We start from the raw sequence: 27,552 nt of genomic DNA, 5'->3' as shown, positions 1-27,552 counted from the left end.
ATCAACATATTGTCCCAAAACTTTTACAGAAGAGGAAGATGATTCCGACTGGCAAAGTTTTAATGACACAAGAAAACCATGATACTTTTCAAGACTCTCTTTTGCGGCTGTCTAGGGTTCCGGGAAACCATCTAGAGTCTGAAAAACAACATTTCATGGACAAGGATAATCTTGTTCTTACTATCATTAAAGCATTGGAGGAGTGTAAAAGATCTAGGGCCACTAAAGAAGCCAAGAACACTTTTCCGGCCAATCCTTGGTTTGATGAGGAGTGCAAAATGGCAAAAAGGAATTGGAAAAAGAACATGAACAAAGAAAGTAGAAAAGAGTATAATCAACTGATTAAAAAGAAGAAAGAAGAGTATGTGAACAAGAGAAGAATAGAGTTGATTAATCTTGGTAAAAACAACCCCAGGAAATTTTGGAAAGAGCTTCAGCAGAGAAAAACTCAGATAGTGAATAACATAACAGGAACCAAATGGCTGGAATATGCCAAGACTCTCTACGAATGTGATCTAAGAGAGCATAGTATCATGGAAACAGAGACTACAGGGGAGTTATTCAGTGAAAATGATATTATTCAAGGCATCAAAAGGTTAGCTGTTGGTAAAGCGCAAGATATAGATGGGCTACAAGCGGAATACTTAAAATGGGGTGCTGAAATCCTCACACCACACATCACTAAGATTTTCAACAGTGTCAATAGAGAGGGTTTCCCTGTAAAATGGACTACAAGTGTGGTGATCCCACTCCACAAAAGTGGAGATATAAACAATCCTTCTAATTACCAAACCATCATGATCAATCCACTATTTGGCAAGTTATTTGGTAGTTTGGTAGAACAAAAAATCAGCAACTGGGCTGAAACAGAAGGCAAACGTGCAAAAGGGCAAGCAGGCTTTAGACCAAAACACTCTACTATAGATCACGGCATCACTCTCAGGCATTTGATAGAGAAAGTTTGGGACACTTCGGGGAACGAGGCTTTTTGTTGTTTCGTGGACTTTAAAAAAGCTTTCGACACAGTGCCACGTAATAAACTATGAGATAGAATGGTAGAGCTGGATGTCCCTAAAGAACTTACGTCAGCGGTTTACAGATTATATGAACAGGTCAAAGCTAAAATCAGAACGACAGAAGGGTTATCAGAAGATTTTGATAGCAACATCGGGGTTAAGCAAGGGTGTCCGCTTTCTCCCACACTATTCGGGCTTTATATTGACAAGTTAGAAGAGTGGATAAACAAGACCAATGGTGAGGGGGTGCAGCTGGCCCACTTCATGATAAGATTGCTCTTATATGCAGATGATCTCATAATTCTTGCTAGAACAGCTAAAGGTTTGAAAGAGCACTTGAAAGCACTAGAATTTTTTTGCCATGATGTAGGAATGCAAGTTAACACTAGCAAAACCAAAATTATGATCTTCTCCCTAAAGAAGAATAGGGGCATACAAGACAAGTTTCTGTTTGAAAATAGCCCCCTTGAGATTGTGGAAGAGTACAAATACTTGGGCATCGATTTTCATAACAAACTCAACTGGGATACTTGTAGATCGAAAAGAATCCAAGGGGGCTGGAAGGCGTTATACTCTTTACAAAACAAGTGCAGGAACGCAGAATTATGGGATTGGACGACCATGAAAACTCTGTTTGGTTTGCTGGTCACTCCGGTTATTCTATACGGATGTGAAGTGTGGGGCGGTAGTATGTCCAAACAGAAATGGCGGCAAGTAGAAAGAATTCAAAAACACTTTATCACATGCAATCTTAAAGTCAAGACCACAGTTTCGTATGAAATCCTTTTGGCGGAGGTGGGTTCCTTTCCATTAGAAGCCGTCGCATTGATCCGAATGCTAAGCTATTTAAAGAAAACCCAAGGTCTAGAAACACATCGTTGGCCCAAGTTGGTAATAGAGGAAAAACTTGTGAGGCGGAAAAGCACATGGATGCAACAAAATGACAAATGGATGGAAAAATGGGATATCAACATCCAAGCTTGCCCGGATAACATTAAAGAAATAAAAAAGTTTGTCAATGAAAAATTTCGCAATATTCTGTGGACAAGACACATAGGGAGGAAAAAATCTTACTACATTAAAGAATTTAATCCCACTTCTAGTCATGATGAAAAGGCCTATATAAGGGCACCTATTAACTGGAAAGCAAAAATGTTGATGGCACAAATTAGAACTAGTTCACATCAGCTGCGATGTGAAACTGGTAGATGGCAAGTTCCAAAGGAAGAGTGGGCAGACAGAACATGTTTATTTTGCAATATGGGAACAGTGGAGACAGAGCAACACTTTGTCATGGAATGCTTGGCTTACAACGACATCAGATCTGATTATACAAAAATTCTGCAGAACAAGGACTTCAACTATTTATTTGAGGAAGATCAAGTGAAGAGAACAGCGGAGTTGATTATCAAAATTCAGAGAAGAAGAGACAAGTTAACCAAAACTTTGCAACTGACTAGTGTGGCCCCTGACTCGGGAGGGCGATTGCATGGGTCCCATAGACTACTTTAGTCTCGTGGACGTCATTAAAATCCATCATATCATATCATATCATATCACAAAATGCTATTAGAAAAGTTTGATACAAAAAATACTCATAGAATCAAATCAGGAAAAATGGAAACAATCTCTTTGTAGATTATGTAAACCTTCTTAATCTTATATCACTTTTTCAAAATTTCCCTAAAACCAATGAGCATTATTATTCTTTTTTTATAAAATTTAAATAATTAAAACCATTACGGAAAATAAAAATAAAACACCATTAAATCTTTAAAATTATGAAAATCATTTCAACCACAGGAGGTAAAACACACTATAATTAAATCTATATATTTAAGAAAATCGGTATAATAAATAGAGCTTAGGGCAAACAATCTCGTTTATATGATGACATCGCATGAATTTTATAATTATTATTCACTCACTCACTCATTCAAGAACAAACACTACAGTACTGGAAAGGCTTAATTACAGCAAATAGCAAAATACAATGATGAACATGTGAGCTTTGTGATAGGCTCTTAGGTGCAAAAGAAAGACAAATTTAATTGAGAAATAAGGAGAGACAAATTTAATTGAGAAATAAGATAAAAGCAAATATAAATCAAAATACTGGCAGGGATTACTAATTACGATTGCTGTCTTTTATCATTCTATTATTAGCAATTCCCTTCTGCAGCTGCAGTCTGAGTCAACACCCCCAAGACAAAACTTACCAACAATTGATCAGACGGCGGTCACTAAACGACGAGAAACCCAGCCGTCGATTCAGATAATTCCGAAACCCTATGCAGTAGAAGGCGACAAACTCACAGTAGTCGGTGACCGACGATACCCACCTGTCCCGGTTAATGCTCTTTTCTGATCGATAGCGCCGGCGGAGCGAATTTGTCGAAAAAACTGTACATATGCATGACGCGATACAGCGCCGTTAAAAAAGCAGATTGTACGCTCTGCATTCAACGGCATTAAAATGAAGGAAATGTAATTTTCAAATTGAAGTGCGGGATTTAAATACGAGCGAAGAGAGAAACTGTTCCATTGCTCTACAGGATCGAAGAAAATAAAAATAAGAATCTTCACGATATTGTGTAAGTTCGTGAAGTTAGTTCTCTGATTGACTGAAATTTATTTTCCGAGCTTCTGAAACGCCTCGGAAACGACATATTTGTATATTTTTCGGGTTTTGAAGCTTTCAAAATGTCTCAGAAAAGAATCGTGTGTGTTTTTTTCAGGCTTTGGAGCTTTTAAAATGTTGGAAACGATTTTTAGTTTTTATTTGTCAAGTTTTGAAGCTTGGAAAATGACTCAGAAGCAATTATTTACGCAAGGATTTGAACTAACGAGAGAGAAATTATTATTTTTGCTTCTGTTTCAGGTTTTAGAGGGGATTTTTGTGTCAATGGAGACGGAAAGCATCTCGTCCGGAGCGCGACTCGCCAAGGAGAGGTCCGTGGTTTTGCACGCATTTTCTGATCTGAAACACACATCACCGCTCTTTTTCGTCGGCCTATTGAAGCAGTCTTACATTTACGGTACTAATTGGCAGAGTTGTGTTTTGAGATTTTTGGTTTGTCCAGAATGATTCTTGAAATGACCTGTAAGATGCTTACAGTTTCTAGACTTTGGACAAGAGTTCAAATGTGTTTGAAATTCCGGTGCCTTTGTTTGGAATGGGGTGAAAGATTCTATCTGGAAAGTAATTTCGTTAGAGAGAGAGAAAATATACTTTGCTTTTTATGAACCCGTTGGAGTAAGTTGAAATAGGCTTTACATTCTGAAAATGAGTTAAAATATTCTTTCTACGGTTAATTATCTTAAAGCAGAAGGATTTTTTTAAGGCTTAGTTCAGTTAGTAGTAGGAATAGTGGATCCTTAAAATTAGAGTTTGGTTTTATTCGAGAAGACTGTGTTAGTAGTGAATATCATGGTCGTGGGCCAGGGTGAGTGGAACTTTAAATTATAAATTTGCGCAGTAGTGGGCCGAATGCGGGTTATTTTAACTCTGAATCAGAAAAAATGTAAATATCGCGGGTAAGGGAGGTTACATTGACGGAAGGCTTTTGTGTGGTTTATCGATAAGGTCAATTCAATTGGTGGCGACTTGCCGGTTATTTTATAGGACTGTTGCAATAATGATACTTACTGTTAAAGCGGAGGTGAATTATATAGGGAATACCTGTAGTTAAAATATGACCGTTCTTGTTAAAATGTCATAAATCTTACAAACGGCTTGCTTGGTGGCAGCTTTACAAAACGCCAACCAAGGCTTGCTAGCTGGTGAGTTTAGGAAATGCCTAAACCCTACCGCACCTTTATGCAGAGGTGGGACTTGGCCATTTACCGTGTGCAGAGCTCGGATGATTCTTACATTAAAAGTATAAAGGTCACTGGTATTACTTGATCACCCGGTGCTAACCACCCACTGTGGGTTGTACATTGTGGTGGTAGCTTGGTGGTGTCTCTATTGGCAAGTGTTGCAAGTTCGTATGTTTGGAAGAGAGTACATCTGAAAAACTGTGTTACTGCTCATTAGCACCTACGCATTATGCGGACAGGGACTTTGGGACGCATTTCTGTGACAGCAGGGATGGGAGGACTATTTTGAGGGGACGAGGGGATGGCGATTAAAGAAATGGATAAAATTGTAAAAGAACTTGAAATTTAAAGGCATTTACTATATACATCATAGAACAATAGTTATAAAATTTGTTGAATTGAAAATTCACACGAGAGTAGACTCAAAATAACAAAGTTTCTTGCTCTCATTGTCAATATGCATAGTTATTATATAAAGACTGGGGTTCAAGGAACAATCATTATATTATCCTTTTTCTTTCCTTGCCATTAGAAATGTCTAGAAAGAACACTCTATTACTTGCTATTACAAACTATTTCAATTCTTAGGCCCTATTTGGTTGAAAGAATTGGGCGGGAATTGGAAAATATAAATATCCGCATTGGCCAATTTGACGTTTATTGGCAAAATACAAAATTGAAATTAGAATTTGCCTATCTTAATTTGACCCCAAAATGAGCATAGAGGAATTCCTAATAAAAGATGGAATAAGAATAGCTTATTCTTGTTCCACTTTTATTAAACCCAATTTGATGGGTTGTCGGGTCCGTGGCCGCTCAATTGTTTAGCTGTTTGAATGATTTTCCAGAGTATTTCCTCCGTTCGTGAACCATTTTCTCCATCATTCACAGAGTTTCGATGAGCAGAATCTTCATCTTTGGCTGACTTTGTTTTCTCAAGTTTGTTTGTAGACCAGGTATTTGTTTCCTAGTTGTTAGCAGGCCATGAATGTTGAAATTTATTGGAGCTTTATTTTTGGGAAATTCCTCGTTGTTAACAAGCCAAAGCTCAATCAAATCAAAAGAAAATGGCCTTGACCTAAATGTTTTGAGAATAAGCCTCCTAACTTCTTTCACTTGTAGTAGTTGTATACCACACAACCTCTTCTCTGTTGTTATCTATAGAAACACTAGCCATAACTCTGGTTAGATATAATTAGTAATCATTCCTTACTGTTGGCACTTTATGTCAGCTCATATGTTCAAGAACTTGACTTTAAGACTCAGTTAGGTCAGCTTGAATCTCACTAAGCTTCTCTTATTGCTGCTTCTCATGTGCAGTCTAAATTTACTTTATAATTCATACTTAAGATCAATATCTCTGAACTTGCTTAATAACTAAAGAAAGAATTTCATTTGACAAATTATTAGTTTCATAAGACTTATGCCTAATAGAAACTCCTGGGTCTGTGGCACACTAGAATGACATTACCGAGAATAGTGGGTGCTAGAGCAGTAATGCAGTTTATTGATTCTAGTATGAATGTCATTGAGGACTGATCCTAGAGTGAGTGGGGCTCTTGTCAAGATGCTGGCTTAATTATTCGGTAATGGTGCTACTTTGAAGATGTTTATAGCATGAATGCTATTAAAGCCAGCAGAGAATACCATTGCCTTTTTTCCCCTTCCCTTTTTCTTTGTCTTTTAGAGTACTGGACCATATAGGATGACTGGCTTTCTTGGAAGTGTTGGATGAATCTAGGAATTCCCTGGCCATCTGCTAGTGATTTTGCAATCCGTAATTCTTCCTGATTTTTTTTTCACATATAGGACAGCCCCATGAACATCTCTTCTCTGCATCTGAAAAAAATCCAAGGGATGGGAACTGGCAGGTTTTCCCTAGCAGATGCAACTCTTTGTAACATAGATGTTGATATCATGTATAGCTAAACATGCAAGTTTTTAAATTTTCCTTATATAATTTTTATGGTTCTTCCAAGACACTGCAAAACATAGGTTCAGATATATCCTCTATCTTACAACAAGCATCTTTTCTATGCTTATTGCAAAAACAAAAAATTAAAAAATGTTTCCTAAGAATATTTGGTGAGGGGCACGTGGCACTCTACAGATGCTTATGTAACCACTTATGTCTTGATAGAATAGTGATTGTGGTTTTGTTTGTCAATTCTGTATTTTTTGCATTTATAGATTTTTGTTAGTAGATCTCTTGAGAAGGTGCTGAAGCTCTGGATTGGGCCATTTTTATTGCCAGGTGGCAGTATGCACTGTTTTGTTTTCTCTAATTAGCTCCTCCAAAATCATTTATACTAAGTGTCAAATGACTTTTATGATGCTGTAGTGCAAGCAGACAATTCCATATCAGTGGGTCAATTTTTCCACTTTGGGATGGTCCATGTTGGGATTATTGTTGGGTGGATATTTGTCATGTCCCCTAATCATGATAGTGAAATAAAAGAGTTATAATATAAATAATATATTTTGGCATAATAATAATATGTTAGATAAATATAGTAATATTGAATAGAATAATAATACTATATTATTTATTAATAATAATATATGATAATTGTGCATATAAATATTATATAGGATTATAAATTTAATATGTCATAATGTCAAATGCAACATCTGAATAATAAAAAGACTTATATAAAAATATAAATAGATAATATACAAATCATTATCATATAATATGATATTATATTATAATCGTAATAGTTAATAGAGAAATAAATTGTATATGATATGATTCACATATATAATAATATTTTAATATTAAAGTATTAATATAAATAAATGATAAATATAACAAAACTAATTTGAATAGACACATCCCTTCTCACAATGAAATATATAAATGAATACAAATGCAAAGGAGAGAAATCATCGATTGTTTATGAAATAAAGTGGTAAATATTTAAAAGATTGGGAAGAGGGATATTACAATATTTTCCAACTGACAGGTTTGGGTAAAAATCCAGTCGCAAAAGAGGATGACCAGCTACAACGTGTGAGATAGGGTCTCTCCTACCTTAAAGGCAAGGCTCCCCCTTCTCACCATTCCTTGGATCAATTCAAGGTAAGCAAGAAGTCAACAAATTTTATAAAATGGGTGTTACCAATATCCTTTCTTCTTAACTTTCAAGAAAGAATCCACTTACTCATGGAGCGAGTAATGGGCAGGGTGAATTTCTAACTACACTTCTATCAAGAGCTGGAAACATTGATATTGATAAACCTTCACTAACTCAAAGGCTAGCTGAAAATGTACCAGTTTGGCTCTAAGTCCAGAAGTACTTCTATATGAAAAACTTTACGATTAGGTCACAAAGACTCCTAAAAGTAAGAATAATTCAACTATTTTGCGAATTAAGAAAGAAGTATAAGCTACAAACAAAGCTTCTAGCTATATATTTCCACAATTGCTCCTGGTCAAAGCTTTGGCTCCAATTGCTTCCTAACTCTTTTATATTCAATTCACAAGATACAATTACCCAAAACACAATATAACATGAATCAAAGATAACTTAGATGAATTATAGACAAAACTTATAATTCATACAAGTAACACCTCACTTAATCAAAGTTAAGTCGCAAATGCTCCTTTTTAGTCACTTTCTCTCAAAATAGTGCTTACACAAACAAAGTTTTGCTAACACAATTTCTCCAGAACTCTCTTGCATAAAGATAATGATGATTTTACAATGAGGGGGCCCTCCTTTATATAGGCACAGGGGTTGAGAAAAAGTTGGAAGAAAAAGTGGGAGCAACTCAACCAACTTTGACCTAGTCTAACTAAAAGAGAAAAGGGTTACATGCAATTGCACATGCAACTCGCATACATCCTTTGACATACATATAATTCACATTACATTTAATTACACCTTTTCATGTAATGCATCCTCTTAAACCTACAATCATGAAATAAAAAACAAAAACAACAATCTTAAAGATTTTTTCTTAGTGCCTTGAATTTGATGATGATATCACACACTGTGGGAAGATCAGCAATTGCCATGGTTTTTGATATGGCTCTGATCCTCACTACATCTGCATATGCTGATTGCACAACTTTGGAATTTGCTGCCATTGAATCTAACAAGTGTTTTGTCGAGTCTTTATACAAGACAAACTTGTTTATTGTGTGCGAACCAAAGTCTTCAGAATCTACATTAGCATTGATCCTGATTGTGTATTCCGAGCTTCCCCTTTCAATTGCAATGAGATTACTAGATTCATCAATAACATGACATCCCATCTGTTCCAAATCACAAGTAACACCTATTTCAACTGCTTGACAATCTCCCAAGTGGTGCCTGCAACGTTGTGATCAACTTTCTCAATGTTTCTTCTTTGTAGCCAATAAGTCCTTGAAATCTAGAGAACATTTCACATGACAGAAGAATGTCACATGAGATCAAGGCATCTAGGTCAAATCTTGTCATTTCATCCCAATTGTTGAGGATTTCCTTCAAATTATACACTTCTCGAGTCAAAGAAGAGATCAAGTTCCACTCCATTCCATTCATTTCTTTGACGCACCTAAGAATTGCAAATGTTTTTGTGATAGCTCGAACTCCTTAAGAGATGATTTCCTTTATCCAAGACTTGGTGGCTTCAATCAGCTTTCTCTCCTTGGATGTCTGAGACATAGCAACAACACTTTGACAAGATTGTTGCCGAATGACCTTGTTCAGGTGATAAACCTCCTGTTTGAGTTGATTTTTCTTTTCCCATAGCTCATGATTGCTCTTTGATACATTAGCCAATGCATCTTGTGTTGGAAGTAGGCCAACGTCCCTAGCAGGATTTGTGACATGGCTTAACCACCTCCTGTGGTTCTATAAGACTATTGGTTGTATCGAGCATTAGTAGGTCGATCTTTTGGTGCAATGACAACCCTGTTTTTTCTAACAATTGGTATCAGAGCTTGGTCACAGGTTCGAATCTTGTTGGCCATGGTGATATTTGTTGAAGATCAATATGTTCAAATTCATGGTGGATATTATGTGACTTAATATCTATGGATGTACCATGATCTTTGATGGTGGATATCATGTGACTTGATATCTGTATACACACCATTACTAGAAAGAATATCATGAGACTTGATTTTCTTATATATATCTTGAGGATATTACTTCTTATAATGAGAAGAATTCATATGCACTTTGTCTTCCCTAGCTAAGAGGGAGTGTTGAAACATATAGCTTCGGTTCAGACAATTGTGCTGATCATATGAGAATATACTCATGTATATATACATGTCGATATGTTTGAATATCGATATGTATATATGCATGAATATTGCATTTACTTATGGTGATCGCAACATTCAAAACCGACAGTGCATATTATGATTGTGTAATATTTGAGAAATTATCTCACGAATGATCATATTTATACTGATTAGTAGGGATTGCAATGGACTTAGTTAAAGTCTTGGATTGATTAGTTTTGTTATGACTAATCAAATCGGGTGTGATCATTTCACCAATTGGGTGCATTGGGGAATGGTCATGTCTCCATTTGGAGACATGCCCATTCACCCATATACCCATCCAACCTTGTATATATATTGTATGTCGCCCGATATTGCAAACATATAAATTGATTAATGTATGTAGTTCGAAGGTAGTACACACATCGAATTTGAAGGAACCTTTATATCATATTTGCATTGAGATTATATATACTCTGCAACAATTTGGATTCTTCATTTGCATTGACTGTACGTGAAAGAAATATACATACTTGAGCACTATTAAAATAAATCTGTAAGTAAAATTTACAATTATAATATTAATCAATAATAACATAATATTAGTCAATAATAACATAATTTTAGTTAATCGATATAATTTTGATCCATAGAATTAATATAATATTAGTCAATCAATATGCCTCCTTAATCAATATCATATAATCTAAGTTGTTGAATTGGGAGTGGGTACGAAACATTGGTACCGCAAAAACTTTTGTAGGGGTTGGGTACATTTTCACAAATAATAGTGAGAAAAGTGTTTTGAAAGATGATACCAAATCACCTTTTCAAAAGAAAATTGGTACCCTAGGCACTTTAAATGGACCTTTCAACAATTACACTTTTAGGATACAAGGAACTTTGCTAGGATGGCCGTTAACTATTCTCATTGGTAGTGGGCTTAACCACAATTTCATAAGCTCTAAGCTCATCACTTTTTGAAGATCTACTTGTGAATAGGAAGTATTTGATGTAATAGTGCTAAGTGGATCAAGCTTGGAAGGCCATACACCAACTCCTAGCATGGAAGTCACCATAGGAAATTATGTATTCTAAGATGATCTCCATGTGATGGGACTAGGCAAAATTGACACAATACTTGGCATATAATGGATGAAGGCAATTGCCAGTTTTACCTATGACTTTCAAATTCAAGATGAATGACCAAAAGCACATCCTCCACAAACTACATAATGTATTTGTACAAGTTGTACTACCTAAGGAAACACCAAGTTCCCTTAGGAATATAAACGGGAGATCATGTAGTCAACATTAGAGGTAGAAGACAAGTTACATGAAGGAACTAGCCCACATTAAGAGATTCAAAGGGGTGTCTAAGGAATCTTCAAAGGATTTTAAGCAGAGTTTGTGAAAGAATCACACTTATGCCCATCTATGTGGAACTGATAGTAAAGAAAGATGGAAGCTCCAATGATGTGTTAAATATAAATCGAAACAAGGAAAGAAAAAAGCGTTTTCAAGGAGAAGAGATTGTGATGTCTACATCTTTGCATTAATCTTAATAGAAATAAAACACTTATATGGTTAATGAGTAGCCGGTCTTGAGCACCGACAAATAGTTAGTAGTAAGTTGTACATATCAAGTAGACAATTGAGTGTTAAAGTATGAAAAAAATCGTGAAGTCTTTTTAAATAAGATGATTTTACATAGTAGCATTAAGAGATATGGGGACAGGTTAGCATCCAAGATGACTTTATATCTCCATGCAACACCAAGCTCACAAGGAATCAAGAGTGGCAATCTTAAGGACAACCACCTAATTAACATGTAAATCATGATTCTACTATCTAATCCGAATAGTAAACCAATGATCAATGAAGTTGACAAGATGACATCATATACGAATCATCACCTAAGCAACAAGGGAGAAGAATGATACTAAATGAAGATATATACCATCATGATGCATTGAGACCTTCATTGTAACAATTATTATATGATAAAGTTAGAAGATTACAATCGTCTTGTCAATCAAGAGAATGATATGAGGGAGAAGAATGATACTAAGTGAAGATATATACCATCATGATGCATCGAGGCCTTCATTGTAACAAATATTATACGATAAAGTTAGAAGATAACGAGCATCATGTCAATCAAGAGGATGATATGAATGTCATAACAAAGCCATCATAAACGTCCCTTAAGTATTTTCGCTATGAAGTGAAAATGGTAGAGGGCTTGATCAAGAATCATGTACTATTAACAAGGCAATTGATCTCATCATCACGTGATAATAGTTAGCAGACTAATTAGGTTAGGTTTTCTGACCAACAAACATTGAGCATGCCGTCTATATACAAAAGCAAGTTCTCATTGATATTTGATAAAGGGTGATATTACACACATGTGATCATTGGATCAACACCACATATCTAAGAACAATCATACAAGAAGACCAATCAATAATCCAAATAATCACTAAGATCGATCAACCAACATTGAGTAACTAAGTGATCATGAGCATTGCCATAAGGACAATAACCATCCTACTACTCAAGACCAATTATTGATTGAATATGAAGATATTATGCCTTGAGTGATCAAAGGAGGACAATAAGATTGTTAAAGCATCTTGACAAATGTTGGAGAAGCATCGGTTAATGCTAAACATTGATATTAATTATGGAAGACATCAACTTGTGGAGACTACAACAATTAATTAAACTGATAGCAATAATCAAGAATACTGATCCAAGGGAGAAGTTGACTAATCAAATAATTTTACCTAACCATCGGATGCCAGAAAATTGATAAGTGATCTATTAGTAATCATGAAGTATGATAAGTGGGAGCGATTATAAGGTGATTTGCATATTAAACGAACCGATTTGTAATGAAGTAATACGAATTGCATAATAAGAAAAGATGTGATTATGGAGAGACATAGGACATGTTTCTTAGATACAACCTATCCCGTTGATGATTAAGATATAAGATGGCGATCAAATCCACTCCTTTCAACAATATTCTTCAAAGCTTTTTATTTCTTATTACATCCTTTTTTACTAACTCAATTGAGCGATTTGGCCTAAGTTTCAAATACGGCTACATACATTTAAGGATCAACATAAAAAAGAGCACAACCATTGTTCCAAGAGTATATTGTCAGATCAAAGACATCAAACAATATCATTGATTATTGTTGCAAGATTATATTCAGATTGGAAACTTCAACTCATTGGTATAAGTCATATCCTCATAATCGCACATCCATATTGACATATCAAACACAACAAATATTTCTGTAAGCTATAGTTGGAAAGAAATTGCATAAGTTGAAGGATCAATATCAGATGCACCAATACAATCATCAAGAACATTGCAAGTTTATATTGATGTATCATTAAAAGCATTACATCATTATAATCATTAATAATTACAATGAAACATTAAATATCATCTTTTGCATATTTGGTAATTATCCACATTTGAGATATCGAGATAGTCTTTATCATTATTGATATATAAACCTAATCATATTCTATGTATCCAATTGAAAAATTAGAGATAGCAATGATATTGTCATATATATCTTATCAATTATGTAACAAAAACATTTGTAAATGTTATTATGGAGTATCATTCTTATTGTAATTCAGTCATTGAGGAATGAAGTCTCTTGCAATTGATTTTTGCAAGTAATTGTATTGGTTTCATAAGTTGTTAGAAAAGGGGACATTACTATATCAAATGCCATGTACATGATTAGATATTGAACTCTCTTCTTTGTATCTCCAAAAAATTGTCATAGGGAATGATATTCTATTAATGAAATAATTGTTAATAGTTGGAATACAAATCCTTTGCAAAATCTTCATTCCTTTCTCATCGAGCCCCATAAATCTATTACTTTGAATCTTTAGGCTTTTGTAAACACTCTTGTGGGTTTGATATGTTGTCGGAAAAGTATCCAAGTTCTATCCTCTTTCTGATAGCCTGACTGAGACCAAAAACTTCAGCTACATATGGTTTAGTGAATGTGATTGTGGGAGTCTCATTTGCCGCTAGAACCCTCTTTGATTGGGCATTATACCTACTCATCACTTGCTTGACAGATTATGCCCAACAAACATATTTGGTAATACCACCTTCCCCATATCCAGATACCACCTTTGGTAGGGGTTACCAAGCCAATCTCTTCCTATACCATTGCTTAAAAATGGTCCATCCAATAGCTCACACTTGCATCTCTAATTCCTCGTGGGGCATCGAATTTTTTCTCTTTTGTTCCTTTTGTCTTTTGTCAATTCTCTACACTCGTCTTTGGAGACCCTAGACTTTCCTCAAACAAATCCTCTATTAATCCTCTTTTGATTTCCAATGTTTAGACTATTTTCAACAATGAGGGTCTATTGTGCAACTAGGGTTTGATCAAAATCTCAAAAGCAAACCAATTTTTTTGATCCTTCTAGTCACTTGCGATCTCTATATCATACAACATATAATTCAGAACAATTCATGGAAAAATACTTGAGAATTCCATCTATGATGTACTTTAGACGATAAAACCCAATATTCTAGTTACACATGTGAGCTCGATTCTCATAAACTTCTCATTTTTTACATCAAATCACCATAACTGCATGGGAGACTATAAATGTTATAGGAATTAGTAGTTTGAAACTTTAAATGTTGGCTGTAGATCCATTTGGATCATGGAAAAATCAATGGCTATTATTCATAGATTAGATTCAACAATTTACATCACACATTTGGATTTAACATAGACCAATCAAAAATTTCCATCAGGGAATGCACTTTCCAACTCAGCTCCATGCGTTTTGTCATAATACAACAACACAAGCTTGGCTGAGACCTATATTGCTGCTTGTGTGGTTAGGGGACAGGCTTATTCTTTTACTCACTTAGTACCCACCTGCCACGTGTTCATCGCCCACCCTAGCTTCAATCACCTTTGATCACTTTTCTCTACTTGGATTCTAACCTTTGAATCCATCATGGACATGGTTGGACGACTAGCTTATCAATATAGCTCTGATAGGTATGACCGGCCGAGAAATTGCGGTACAATGATATCTGTTGATCTAATTATTGGTTATTTTTAGGATGACTTATGGACTATAGAATTATTAGCACACTGTTTGAGCTCGTAACTAAGCCAAAGTGGACAGTTGTTAATGTTTTAGCATCAGTAGAAGTAAATGATGCTTATCTGATATAATACTAATCTGTGTTTATGTTCCCAAATAGATGTCATTATAGTTATTTATACACACACACACACACACACACACACACATATATAAATATATATTGTTTGGATTAAATTAATGACATTATCAACTGAGAGAACATCGACTGATTGTGTTATATATCAGCGGAGATCACAATGTATTTATCATTGCAAGTAGCGGCAGTACTAATAGCAATCGCCGACTACCTTATGTTAAGGTTAGTTTGTGTTAACAGTGATTGTTCATGCCATCGTAGAGGCATGACTTCGTGGCCAAAGGCCACGTAGAGCCATGACTCTACAAGGGTCATGACCCTTTGCTGTGGTATATATACAAGCAATCAGATCGCTGTATTACAACATCAATACACAGCATCTTGTCTCAGTGATCTGCATTCAAATTATTATCAGCACTTCTCTGTATTATCTAATCTGCAGGGGCATCCAGTATTTGTCTCACATCATCAGCAATTTATATAAAGAAGTAGATTCTGCACATGGGTCTCAGAGATCATCAGTATTTGAAGAACAAAACTATTCAACAGTAATAGAAGTAAGAATTCTATTGTTCTCATATTTATAGTAACAGTTTTATTGATCAGAGATCTATAAAACTTAACATGGTATTAGAGCCATTCTGATAAGAAAAATTATTACTTAGAATTAAAATCTAATTCTCAGAATTTCTAAGAAAGAATAAATTTCAAAATTAAAATGGTGAATCATGTGACACTAGAAGATAGGCTTGAGGGTGCATCTAATTTCTCATCATGGAGAATTAGAGTAATGATAATATTAAGGGAAATGGAATTAGTAGAATATATCGAAACAAACATGTCTATGCTTGGAAATGGACCAGAGAAAGTAACATGGAAAAGACATATTAACAAAGCAATGAAAATCATTATCGATTTTGTAAAATATCATATTCTCCCATCCATATCTAGTCTCAAGAGTGCATTTGAGATGTTCTCCATAGTTTGAGATACATTTTAAATCAATAATACTAGTAGATTATTAACTCTAAAACAAGATCTACTATACATAAAGATGAAAAATGGAGAATCTATTACCTCATACTTCCTAAGAATTTTTGAACTAAAAGATCAACTTGCAAAAATGGAAAGTCAAGTTGATGACAAAGAACTCAGTGTGATAGCACTAAGAGGTCTTCCACTATCATGGGAAACATTTATTCGAGGTTTAAGCTCTTGACCCTAACTCCAAAATTTGATGTATTAAAGAATGAATGCACTCTAGAAGAATCTAGATTAGTCTCAAGAGGACTAAGTACAAATCAAGAGGGAGAAATTCAAGCACTTCATGTAAAATCAAATAAGAAGAGAAAATTCAAATACAACAAAAAGGAATCTAACAAATCTTACAAACAACGTGATTGGTCCAAAGTTAGAGGTTTTAAACGTGACAAAATTGGTCACTCCGATAAATTCTGTCTTGAGAAGAAGAAAATTCAAGCAGCCTTAGTAGAAATCAAAGAAGAGGGTGAAGAGAAAGAAGAAAAAGAAAACTATGCTTTTTACTTAGCCCTTTCAAGTGAATTAAATTCTAACCACAATACTTGGATCATAGATAGTGGAGCATCTCAACACATCATAGGTTTTAAAGACAAATTTGAAACCTTCTTAGATAAAGCCTTAGAGGAAATTACAATTGGAGACAACTCTACTCATCCTATTAAAAGAATTGGTTCCTGTTTAGTTGATCTAAATTCAGGAATTACTCTACAACTCAAAAATGTTTTATACGTACCACGTATAAAGAGAAACTTTGTCTCTATTTTTGGCCTTGCTGATCAAGGGTTCATAATCACATTCCAAGAGGACAAAGTTCTATCTTGGTCCAAGAACTCTAATATCAAGAAAGCTATTTCCATCGGATTTAGAGATGGAAGTCTTTATAAACTTTGTAATAATAAAAAACTTGCCCTTAGTCATGAAACTGCAAATTACACCGAAATTTGGCATAGGAGGCTAGGTCACTTTCACTGCTGTGCATTATCATCCATAAGAAAAATTGTAAAAGGTTTACCTAGTCTCAAAATTGATCATTTAAGTATTTGCAAAGGATGTGCTTTAGGTAAAAATACTAAACAATCTTTTCTTAAAAGCGCTCACAAATCTAAATCCATTCTTGAACTAATCCATATTGATCTTTGCGGTCCTATGTCTGTACCTTCTCTTAATCGGTGCTTCTTTTGTGTAATTTTTATTGATGACTACTCTAAAAGAACCTGGATCTACTTTTTAAAACAAAAGAATCAATTCAAGTTTTAGCAAAATTCAAAGAGTTCAAAGCCTTAGTTAAAAATCGGTCAGGACATAAAATAAAAACTCTAAAATCAGACAATGGAGGTGAATATATTTCTGATATTTTAAAGAATTTTTGCATTGCTGTTGAGATTAAGAGGGAGTTTTTTGTACCTTATAATCCTCAACAGAATGGAATTGCGGAACGTAAAAATAGATCAATTGTTGAATCAGCTAGAACAATGATGCACGATCAAAATCTTCATACTTCTTTCTAGGCTAAAGCATCGAACACTGCAATCTACATTCAAAACAGATGTCCACACTCAGTTTTAGAGAGCACCACTCTAGAAGAAGTATTCACTGGTATTAAACTTGATCTAAGTCATCTATGAATATTTAGATGTTTAGTTTATATTCACATATCTAAAGAGAAAAGACCAAAACTAGAATCTTCCGAGAAGAAGGGAATATTTATTGGATATAGTGAAACAACAAAAGGATACAGGGTCTTCATTCTAGGTCAAAGAACAATTGAGATTAGTATAGATGTGAAATTTGATGAAGATATTGCCTTTAATATTTCCAGAAATAGTGATGAATCTATTACTAAATCTATTCTTGAAGTAGATGAAAATCAACAAACAAAAATTGAGAGGGAGAATGATTTTGATCCTTCCTCTTCCATCGTATCTAATCATGAAGATTCTGAAAATGTCAATAATTAAAAGAGGCCACTTTGGGCTAGGAAAATGATAGAAGAAAATCAGGTTGAACCGAATGAAGTGATTCGAGAGAGTAAAAGAACAAGAAATCAATCATGTTATGTTGCGCTACTAACTGAACTTATTAAAACATAACCTTATAATATCAAAGAAGTACTTTCAAATTAGTCTTGGAAAGAAGCTACGATTGAAGAATATAACTCTATATTAAAAAGTGATGTATGGGATATTGTACCAAGACTTAAGAACAAATCAGTTGTTTCTTCCAAATGGCTATTTAAAATTTATACATGCTTCTGATGGCAGCATTGAAAAGTACAAAGCTAGGTTTGTAGCTCGGGGTTTCTCACAAAAAGAAGGCATTGATTATGAAGAAACTTTTGCCCCAGTTGCCAGATATACTTCACTCTGAACCATATTGGCTATTGTAGCATCCAAGGGATGGAAGGTCCATCAAATGGATGTCAAAACAATGTTCCTTAATGGCAAAGTTGAAGAAGAAATCTATGTTGAGAAACCAGAAGGATTCAACACTCATGACAACAAAACTCATGTTTGTAAATTAAAGAAAGCACTTTATGGTCTCAAACAGGCACCCAGAGCGTGGTATGAAAGAATAGACAATTCTCTAATGAAGTTAGGATATTCCAAAAATGAAGCTGATCCCAACTTATATTTCAAAATAGATGATGAGGATATGATTATTCTTATGTTATATGTTGATGATTTATTAATAACAGGTGAGGAACATCTCATAAAGAAATGCAAACAAGAACTCACTACAGAGTTCGAAATGAAAGACTTAGGTCTACTTCACTACTTTCTTGGATTAGGAGTCTGGCAACAGGATAACTACATTCTTCTAAATCAAGGAAAATATACAATTGACATTTTCACAAAATTTGGTATGATGGAATGTAAGCCAACTGTTACTCCTATGGAAGTAAATCTACATAAGTTGAAGGATGATATGATCAATTCAGAACCTATAGATTCAACTTACTATAGGCAGATTATTGGATCTTTAATGTACTTGGTGAATGCTCGTCCTGACATATGTTTTGCTACTAACACTTTGAGTCAGTTTATGTGTGCACCAAGGAAGATTCATCTACATGTAGCCAAATACATTTTGAGATATCTAAAAGGTACTATTGGAATGGGAATCAAATATGATAAAGTCAACATTGAACTTCATGGATATTTTGATTCTGATTGGGCAGGCAGTCCTGCTGAACGTAAGAGTACTTCTGGATATTGCTTTAGTCTAGGATCTGGTATAGTTTCTTGGTCCAGCAGAAAATAGACTTCAGTTGCATTAAGTTCCACTGAAGCACAATACATTGCATCTTTCTTGGGTGCTAGAGAGGCAGTATGGCTACAGAAGTTGTTAGCAAATTTGTTCAAGAGACCTTTGAAGCCCATTGTGATTCATTGTGAGAATCAAAGTTGCATCAAACTTTCAACCAATCCGATTTTTCACAATCGCTCCAAACATATTGAAATTCTTTACCACTACATTCGAGATATGGTGAATCGAGGAATCATTCAACTATAGTACATCTATACTAATGAGCAAACAATTGATATCTTTACCAAGCCTCTCGCTAAAGTGAAGTTGAAATACTTTAGAGAAAAAAAATTGGTATGATTAATTTGTAATAATGAATATTAAATTAAATTTTAATTCATGTGAGTTTATGCTTCTATTGTTGGTTAGTAGCATCACATATGTAATGAAAAGTGACGATCTTTCATGGACATATTTATTCAGAAGGTAATTATTTACAAGGTGATGATCTTGTAAATAATAGGCCTGCTATCGTGGACATCTCTAGACATCGCTTCGGGCAATTAGAGATCATAGATAATGAATTCATGTTATTATCATGGACATCTCTAGACATTGCTTTGGGCAATTAGAGATCATGAATAACAAATTTTATGTTATTAGTATGGACATCTCTAGAGATTGCTTTGAGCAATTAAAAATCATAGATAACATTTCCATTATGGTTACTCTAGATATTGTTTTAGACAATTACAGATTATGATGTATATTATGATAGTGTTCATAACTTGGTGATTTTTGTTATTTGACCTGTAACTGTTTCATTGTGTGAGGATCAGACAAAGTGATCAAGTATTCTATACTGAAATCCAAATTGTATATTACTTCTCTCTTGCTAAAGAGGGAGTGTTAATGTTTTAGCATTAGTAGAAGTAAATGATGCTTATCTGATATACTAATCTGTGTCTATGTTTCTAGATAAATGTCATTATAGTTATTTATACATTTATACATACATAAATACATACATACATGTATGTATGTATGTATGTATATTGTTTGGATTAAATTAATGACATTATCAACTGAGAGAACATCAACTGATTGTGCTATATATCACTGGAGATCACAATGTATTTATCATTGCAAGTAGTAGCAGTACTAATAGCAATCGTCGGCTACCTTATTTTAAGGTTAGTTTGTGTTAACAGTGATTGTTCATGCCATCATAGAGGCATGACTCTTCGTGGCCAAAGGCCACGCAGAGCCATGACTCTATGGGGCTCATGACCCTTTGCTGTGGTATATATACAAGCAATCAGATCGCTGTATTACAACATCAATACACGGCATCTTGTCTCAGCGATCTGCATTCAGATTATTACCAGCGCTTCTCTGTATTATCTAATCTGCAGGGGCATCCAGTATTTGTCTCACAGCATCAGCAATTTATATAAAGAAGTAGATTCTGCACACGGATCTTAGAGATCATCAGTATTTGAAGAACAAAACTATTCAACAGTAATACATGTAAGAATTCTATTGTTCTATCAGAGATCTACAAAACTTAACAATAGTTACTCTACGAAAGCTAAGAATAAATGATAGAGCCGACCAACTAAAGAATGTAGCAGGAGCCAAGAATAAAGGCTTAAGGGTTTAAGGAATGCTGGTTTAACTTAAAGCTTATTCCTTGAAAGGTGTAGAATAGAGAATACCAAAATTTTGGGGGTGGCTCCACCAGGGTCTTACATATGTTTATTAGCACCAAAAAATGAGCTATACAATGGTCCTTACATGTAGGCTGCTATTCTTCTTTTCCTTCCAGCGTAATACTTCTCTAGCATTCCCTTATACAATTTCTCTCTAGAGACATGCAAAACTTCTATCTCTATTTTCTATTGCACAATTTTGTCTATCCATTGTGCTGGATTTGTTATTAGGACCATAGAAATCTAGAATTACAGATGCTAATTCTAGACTTCAGAAACCTCCCTCTGTGTCATTTTTATATTTCGAAATATGTCTATCATATTCAATCCAACTAACTATCAACGAAATCCTACAATTAACTCTAAATTAGATTTTAATATCCAAGCAAGTCGAACAAGAAGATCCGAGTGTTTGTTCAGAATTCTTTGATAAAGGGAAAATTGTATTAACAAGAATGAAAGGCTTAGTTGCCAATTCGTGAAATGAATCCAATTTGGGCACGTGAATCAGATCTGTGGATTTGGGATTTTTTTCTGCCCAATTATGATTTCTGGAGGATTTGCGTGTGTGTGTGCATATATATATATATATACAAATAAGAGAATTATATAATAAACATTAGCAGAATATAAGTTGACAGCCAAGGAGAAATCCAGTGGCCGAGAGTATACTACATTTCTCAACTTTCAAAGGTCAACACAGTTCAACTAATAATGAGTTTGAAGGTTGCATTTATGTATACAAGGCATCATTTCTTGTTCAACAATCAAATAGGGATGCGTGTTTTTTATTCATGCTGAATTCTACCAGTGTCAATAGGAAAAATGCAGCAGCAGGACATACCCCTAAAATATTATTTCATTTCCAACTATAGTGAATTCAGTGAAAAGTTCTGTTATGCTCATTGCTGACAAATGCCATATTTCAGTTAGGAGGATGACAAAAATTGAGGAAAAGTGACCAAGAGAATCTCACTGAAACTGAGAGATAAACAGATGAAGCTATATTTTAATTTTCTAGGGTATGAATATCTGTTCCTATCTAATAACAATCAGTCAAGATGTATATGGAAGTAACATGTTTCCCATCAAAGCATGAGGTTCAAACTGCAAATAAATTCATATACAATTAGACTAGAATAAAATGTTAAGACTCGAATAAAATTTGGAAATGATCAATAGGATTCTACCCAACAGAAGGCTAATTTGAAATGACAAACTTATCCTTGGGCTGAGGTTTGGATCGGAGCAGAATCCTTGATTCTGCCTGTGGATCCGTCAGGATCCGCGGCCCGCGGATCTTGATGGATCCACAGGTAGAATCAAGGATCTTGCCTGGATCCTCCCGGACCCGGACCCGGACCCGATCCAAATCTGGATCCGACCTGTGTAAGACGAATCCGGTAACTAAGATTGAAGGTGAAGAAGGAATATAGAGTTGAAAGAGCCTAATGCCAGTGGCTGAACTCCAACCAAAAAGCAAGAAGAAATAGTCAAGTTTGGAAATCATAAAGAGGAAGGCTATGATTCCCGAACTACTGGCTCTAGAAATGGTGCAATTCTAATTTTAGAGTTTAACTTGGCATAATAGTTAATAAAATGGTCATGAATGGAAGTTGCATAATCATATTCTATAAAATTGCATTGACATGTGAAGTAAACTTGCACTCGTTAAACCTTGTTCTGTATAAAAGGCTACAATAAGATGGTGTGGTTCGTTATTTAGCTTTGTAACTGATGATTAGTTGACACTTGATCATTCATATCCCATGTAAAATGTATTGTCCAATTTTGTATACTTGCATGATTTGGTAAACATGGAGCAAGTGTTTTTCTGTGCACTTTCGTATCATGAATCTTTTCTCTTATCTATGTTTGGTTTCTCTTAATGCTAAAGATGTGCATGAGTACATTAACAATTCATCTTATATATGCTTAGTCCAATTATTATTGCATGGAATCACATTTAGACTTGCACATATTTAGTTCGTAAAGAGCATATTTTTGAAAAATAATTATGCATGTTTTCATTTTTTGTTTGATAGGCAAGGGCAAAGCAGTTATGAAATTCCAGACTCTTCGCCGCCAAGTAATGGAAGCTTTGCCAAGTGTTCCATCACCAGGACCAGCTACATATGTCATGTACTGTCTAAATGTTTTACTCCTTGTTGATGCGCCTTATGGGGAAGGTCTAAGCCACTTGCTGACATCAGCTTTGAGCTGTTTGGATAAATCAAACAGACCATTGGGTGATGCTGCTGAAGCAAAGAAATTAGCAGCTCAGTTGTTTAATAGAGTAGTAGTTGGAATTGTCAATCTTGAGGACCGCATCCTTATCAAATTGGCAACAGTTTTTGATGTTGGGTTGAAGGACTTAGAAGAGGCACTATATAAATCAGCATTTGAGTCTGAGGAATCTGCTAAAGCAAAAATAAATGTAGAGGCATTTATTTTGAAGTTGATAAGATCTCGGAATTACCCCAGTGCTGTAGCTCTCTTAGAGCAATTTTCTCTTCAGCATTCTGCTCCCCATGAGTTTCTGGATACCATGATTCATGATAATCAGGTTGAAGTTGCAGAACAGTGGGCATCTTACATGGGGAAAGAAATGATTTGCTCTCTTGTACAACATCTTACCAATATGAAAATGTTCAAGAAGGCATATAACATGGTTAACAAGTATAAATTGAAGCATGAATTTCCAGATTCCTATTATCATTATAAAAGGAGGTAAGTATCATCTCAGTAAGATAGTTTAGGACTTAAAATGACAATGGATGTTTCCTCAAAGTGACCTTTTCATTAGGGGCAAGTTCTATGCTTCTGGTTGCTCATTTAATTGCCATTCTTTTTTGGATTTTACTTTCAGTAAAGTACTTGATTTATTTTGTTGTATAGAATTAGGAACTTGTCTTGATCCTTCTTCTTATCGCAGTAAATTGAAGAAGCTTGCTAGGAAAGCATGTTGGGAGATTGCAGAGATGGCTACCAATGATGACCCTCAGCTTATTCAGTACCTGGTAATAAGAAGACGCGTAGTTTTGATGAGTCAATTTCTCTAATTTTGCATAATCACAGAAGCTTTAACATGTACAGAATTTGTCAATTTGTTGGAAATTGTCAAGAATTATTTTTCACCTCCTGTAGCTAATTTTATTTTGAATTTCCTTTAGTTAATGCTTTTCTTGGATTTTCCACAGATAAATTTCACTTGTCCATTGAAACAATTCATTCCTTCTGTAACTTGGAATTTTTTTCTGAAAACATTAAAAATGCTTTGTCATCGTTTCAGGAACTCCCTCTGTAATTTTATTTTCTATCCTCTGTCAAGTTGTATACCCTGACAATGATCCAGAGGAAATGGATTGGGACCTCCCTTCATTGTTGTTAACTTTGTTTAGAAGAAGAAAGTTTGGAATATCCATCTGAGAATTTTGGAAAGGGTTTGCATTCAGGTAGCTTTGTAGAAGCCATTAAGCAACTAAAATTTCCCTTATGTAGCTAACATCCTCAAGAACTGAAAAAATAGATAACCTTGGAGTCCTGTTTATAGAATTTTGGGAAGAATCAATAGGATTTTGATTCAACGCCAGTGGAAAAAAACATGTTTATATCCAGGTAGCTACTTATCAGCATTCAAACAATGAAAATGTGCCCCATCCAGGTAACATCAGCGATAATTTGTTTTTCAAATGTCTTTGATGGGGTTTTAGTAATCAGCCAAATTACTTTGACCTAACAGCAGTCTGTCTCCCATTAGATGTGGTGAATGGTCAAGCAGAAGGGGCTAAAGAATATGATGATTCTTGATGCTGCACTTCCAATATTTTAACTAAACTGAAATAAAAGTTTTAGCAGTCCTTTTCAAGAAATATGTAAGACTGACTAACTTCTCGTCAACTTTTGATCATATTATCTCAGGCATTCTATATTTTGTTTATAAAGGTCCCTTATTCATGGTTTCTGATTGCCTGTTGCATCTGTATCAGTGTAAATAATGGTTATTACTTATAATTTGTAGGGATAATAGTTTGTACAGAAAACCACTTTGGCAGTCGTGTTAATTAAATTAAACTATTGAGATGAATATTAAAGATTAAAAGTTGTCTTTTGAATATTCCACCTGTTCTAGATCCAAAGTCACTTGGTAATTTAAATCATCCAATTTGTAAATATGAAACTCTCATGATGCCTAAAACTCTAGTCAGAATTCAATCTACCACTAGCACTCTTGATAATTCATCCACTCCCATCAATCTAGGGTCGAGTGGACGACACAGTCAATCTCCTCATATGATTACAACCCATCAAACCTTGTAACTATATGTATATAAGGATTATAAGGCACATGTCTTTGCTTAATGCTGCATAAAAGATCTGGGTTTTAATAGGTACCTTACAAAAAGATTTTTTTTTTCCATTAATCTACACAGGACTTTTTTTCCATGAATTGATGGGAGCCTTTGCAAGTCCCAAAATTCTGAGAGTGTAAGTGCATGTAAAAACCTTTCCAAGAATACCCCAAAATAGTTAAAATAGTTGTCCTTGATTATGTTAAAACTAGTTCTGGCTGCTTGAGCTTTTAAGTTGCAGGTATATAGCATTAAAATATACAGTGCAGAGAACAAATATATACTTTTTCAAACCAGTAACTTCAAAATACAGTTAACATATCAGGAAGGTTCAGTGCAAATCTGACAACAATTGCAGACCTGGAACTGAATAGAATGGATTAATATATAATGCCCCGCCTGGGAACCTGAGAGAAAAACACTGAACTAACCCAAAGAAAGGTTCGCACACACACACACACACATATTTATATATATCACAACTAATGCAAATGCTTAAGCGTGATTATATTGTTTACTTAAAACATCAAATTCATTATGCTTTTTTATAAATTGCATAAAATGAAAGTGCAAGTATCAAAACATTATTGTACCACTTAAATGCTCATCAAACATGAATGTAAAATTGATCCATAACTTAGTTCTAGGTCCTCTTTTAGGGTTCCCTAACATCGTTACCTAAGCAACACTGCAATATATCTAATAATTTAGTTACAACCATGATTTACATCATAGGAATCTCATAAGCATTAATGAATTGTGTGAAATGAATTTTAAACATTAGTTACTTTGTTTCCAAGTTTATTTTATAGCACGAACTTTCTTTCACCAAAGCATTAATGTTAATTAATACCCAAAGCTAACTAGCATCATATAATGAATTCCTTATTACACGGCCATTAATTGAGTACAACTCCCAATATCATTTATTGTAGCATATAAGTACATTGTTCACCATTGCAAATACATCATTATAAAATAACTAAGCTCATTAATATTCTTCCTAACTTGTCATTCACATAACTACTTAGGAATCCTACCTAATCATTTACTTATCCACTTTACATATTCAGATTTGCATCAATATAAATTTACAATAACATTCCTCCTAATTTGCAATTTCCATTGTTCATTAAATACATATAATGGAGTAGATTCTGAGATACGTGTAGGAGAGTGTCATCGCATGGCTCAATTTTGGTTGCCTTGATGTTCTCTCTTGAGATGCTAGTTCCTAGGTGAGAACTCATGTGGAATTGACAACCTCTCACGAGGACAAGTCGATTTCCCAATCAACGCCACATAAGTAGCTAGGCCTTGTCCAACCCATCCATGGTCCACACTAGATACTTATGGCCATATGTGAAGAAATATAATTATCTTGATTAATGTGTTATCTCATCCAGATTTTTTTTTTATATGTCATCACTAGTTACAACTTCATAATGGGTTACCCTAGCGACCACTTAGGGCTTTGACCCTTATTGCGAGTCACTCTCCTAAGAATGTTCCTAGAATTCCCTCCCCATGAAAACTAGAAATAAAAGAGATAAGATAGATAAGATAATGATATTAATGTCCAACAAAAGACCAACAAAAGGTCTATATGGGACTGAAGGATTACATCAAAGAGGCTGACAGCGGCAAGATCACACAAAGGTGTTTGAAAATAAATACAAACAACAGGAGAAAGCAAACAAAGAACCAGAGAGGAGGCCAAGAAAGAGACTAGGGGTCCTTTCTAGGCGAAAAGAAGTCGGTCACTGAAATGATATGTATGCTGATGAGTAAAGGCCTTGCCCTATCTGTGGCCACTCATAGAGGAGTGTTGTTGGTGCAAATAGCCGGTTCGAGACCTAACGAATATGGAATGCTTGGTAGA

The 27,552-nt window shown here is 34.7% G+C and overlaps 1 protein-coding gene across 1 annotated transcript in view; it reads left to right on the top strand.

Annotated features, from left to right (window-relative positions):
* The first annotated feature begins 3,646 nt into the window (after positions 1-3,646).
* The window catches only part of LOC149571902 (uncharacterized), a 212,587-nt gene continuing 188,681 nt past the window's right edge, over positions 3,647-27,552 (top strand). Inside the window, exons 1-4 of the mRNA XM_089813309.1 lie at positions 3,647-3,737; positions 3,898-4,054; positions 23,364-24,048; positions 24,254-24,338. Coding sequence (XP_089669435.1) covers positions 3,720-3,737; positions 3,898-4,054; positions 23,364-24,048; positions 24,254-24,338 — 945 coding nt within the window. The 5' untranslated portion in view covers positions 3,647-3,719. The remainder of the gene's footprint in view (positions 3,738-3,897; positions 4,055-23,363; positions 24,049-24,253; positions 24,339-27,552) is intronic.

The sequence above is a fragment of the Cupressus sempervirens genome, chromosome 2 (assembly GCF_028749045.1).
Source record: "Cupressus sempervirens isolate cs-2001-9-10 chromosome 2, ASM2874904v1, whole genome shotgun sequence".
NCBI classification, from domain to species: Eukaryota; Viridiplantae; Streptophyta; class Pinopsida; order Cupressales; family Cupressaceae; genus Cupressus; species Cupressus sempervirens.
This window is presented reverse-complemented; position numbering and strand designations above follow the sequence as displayed.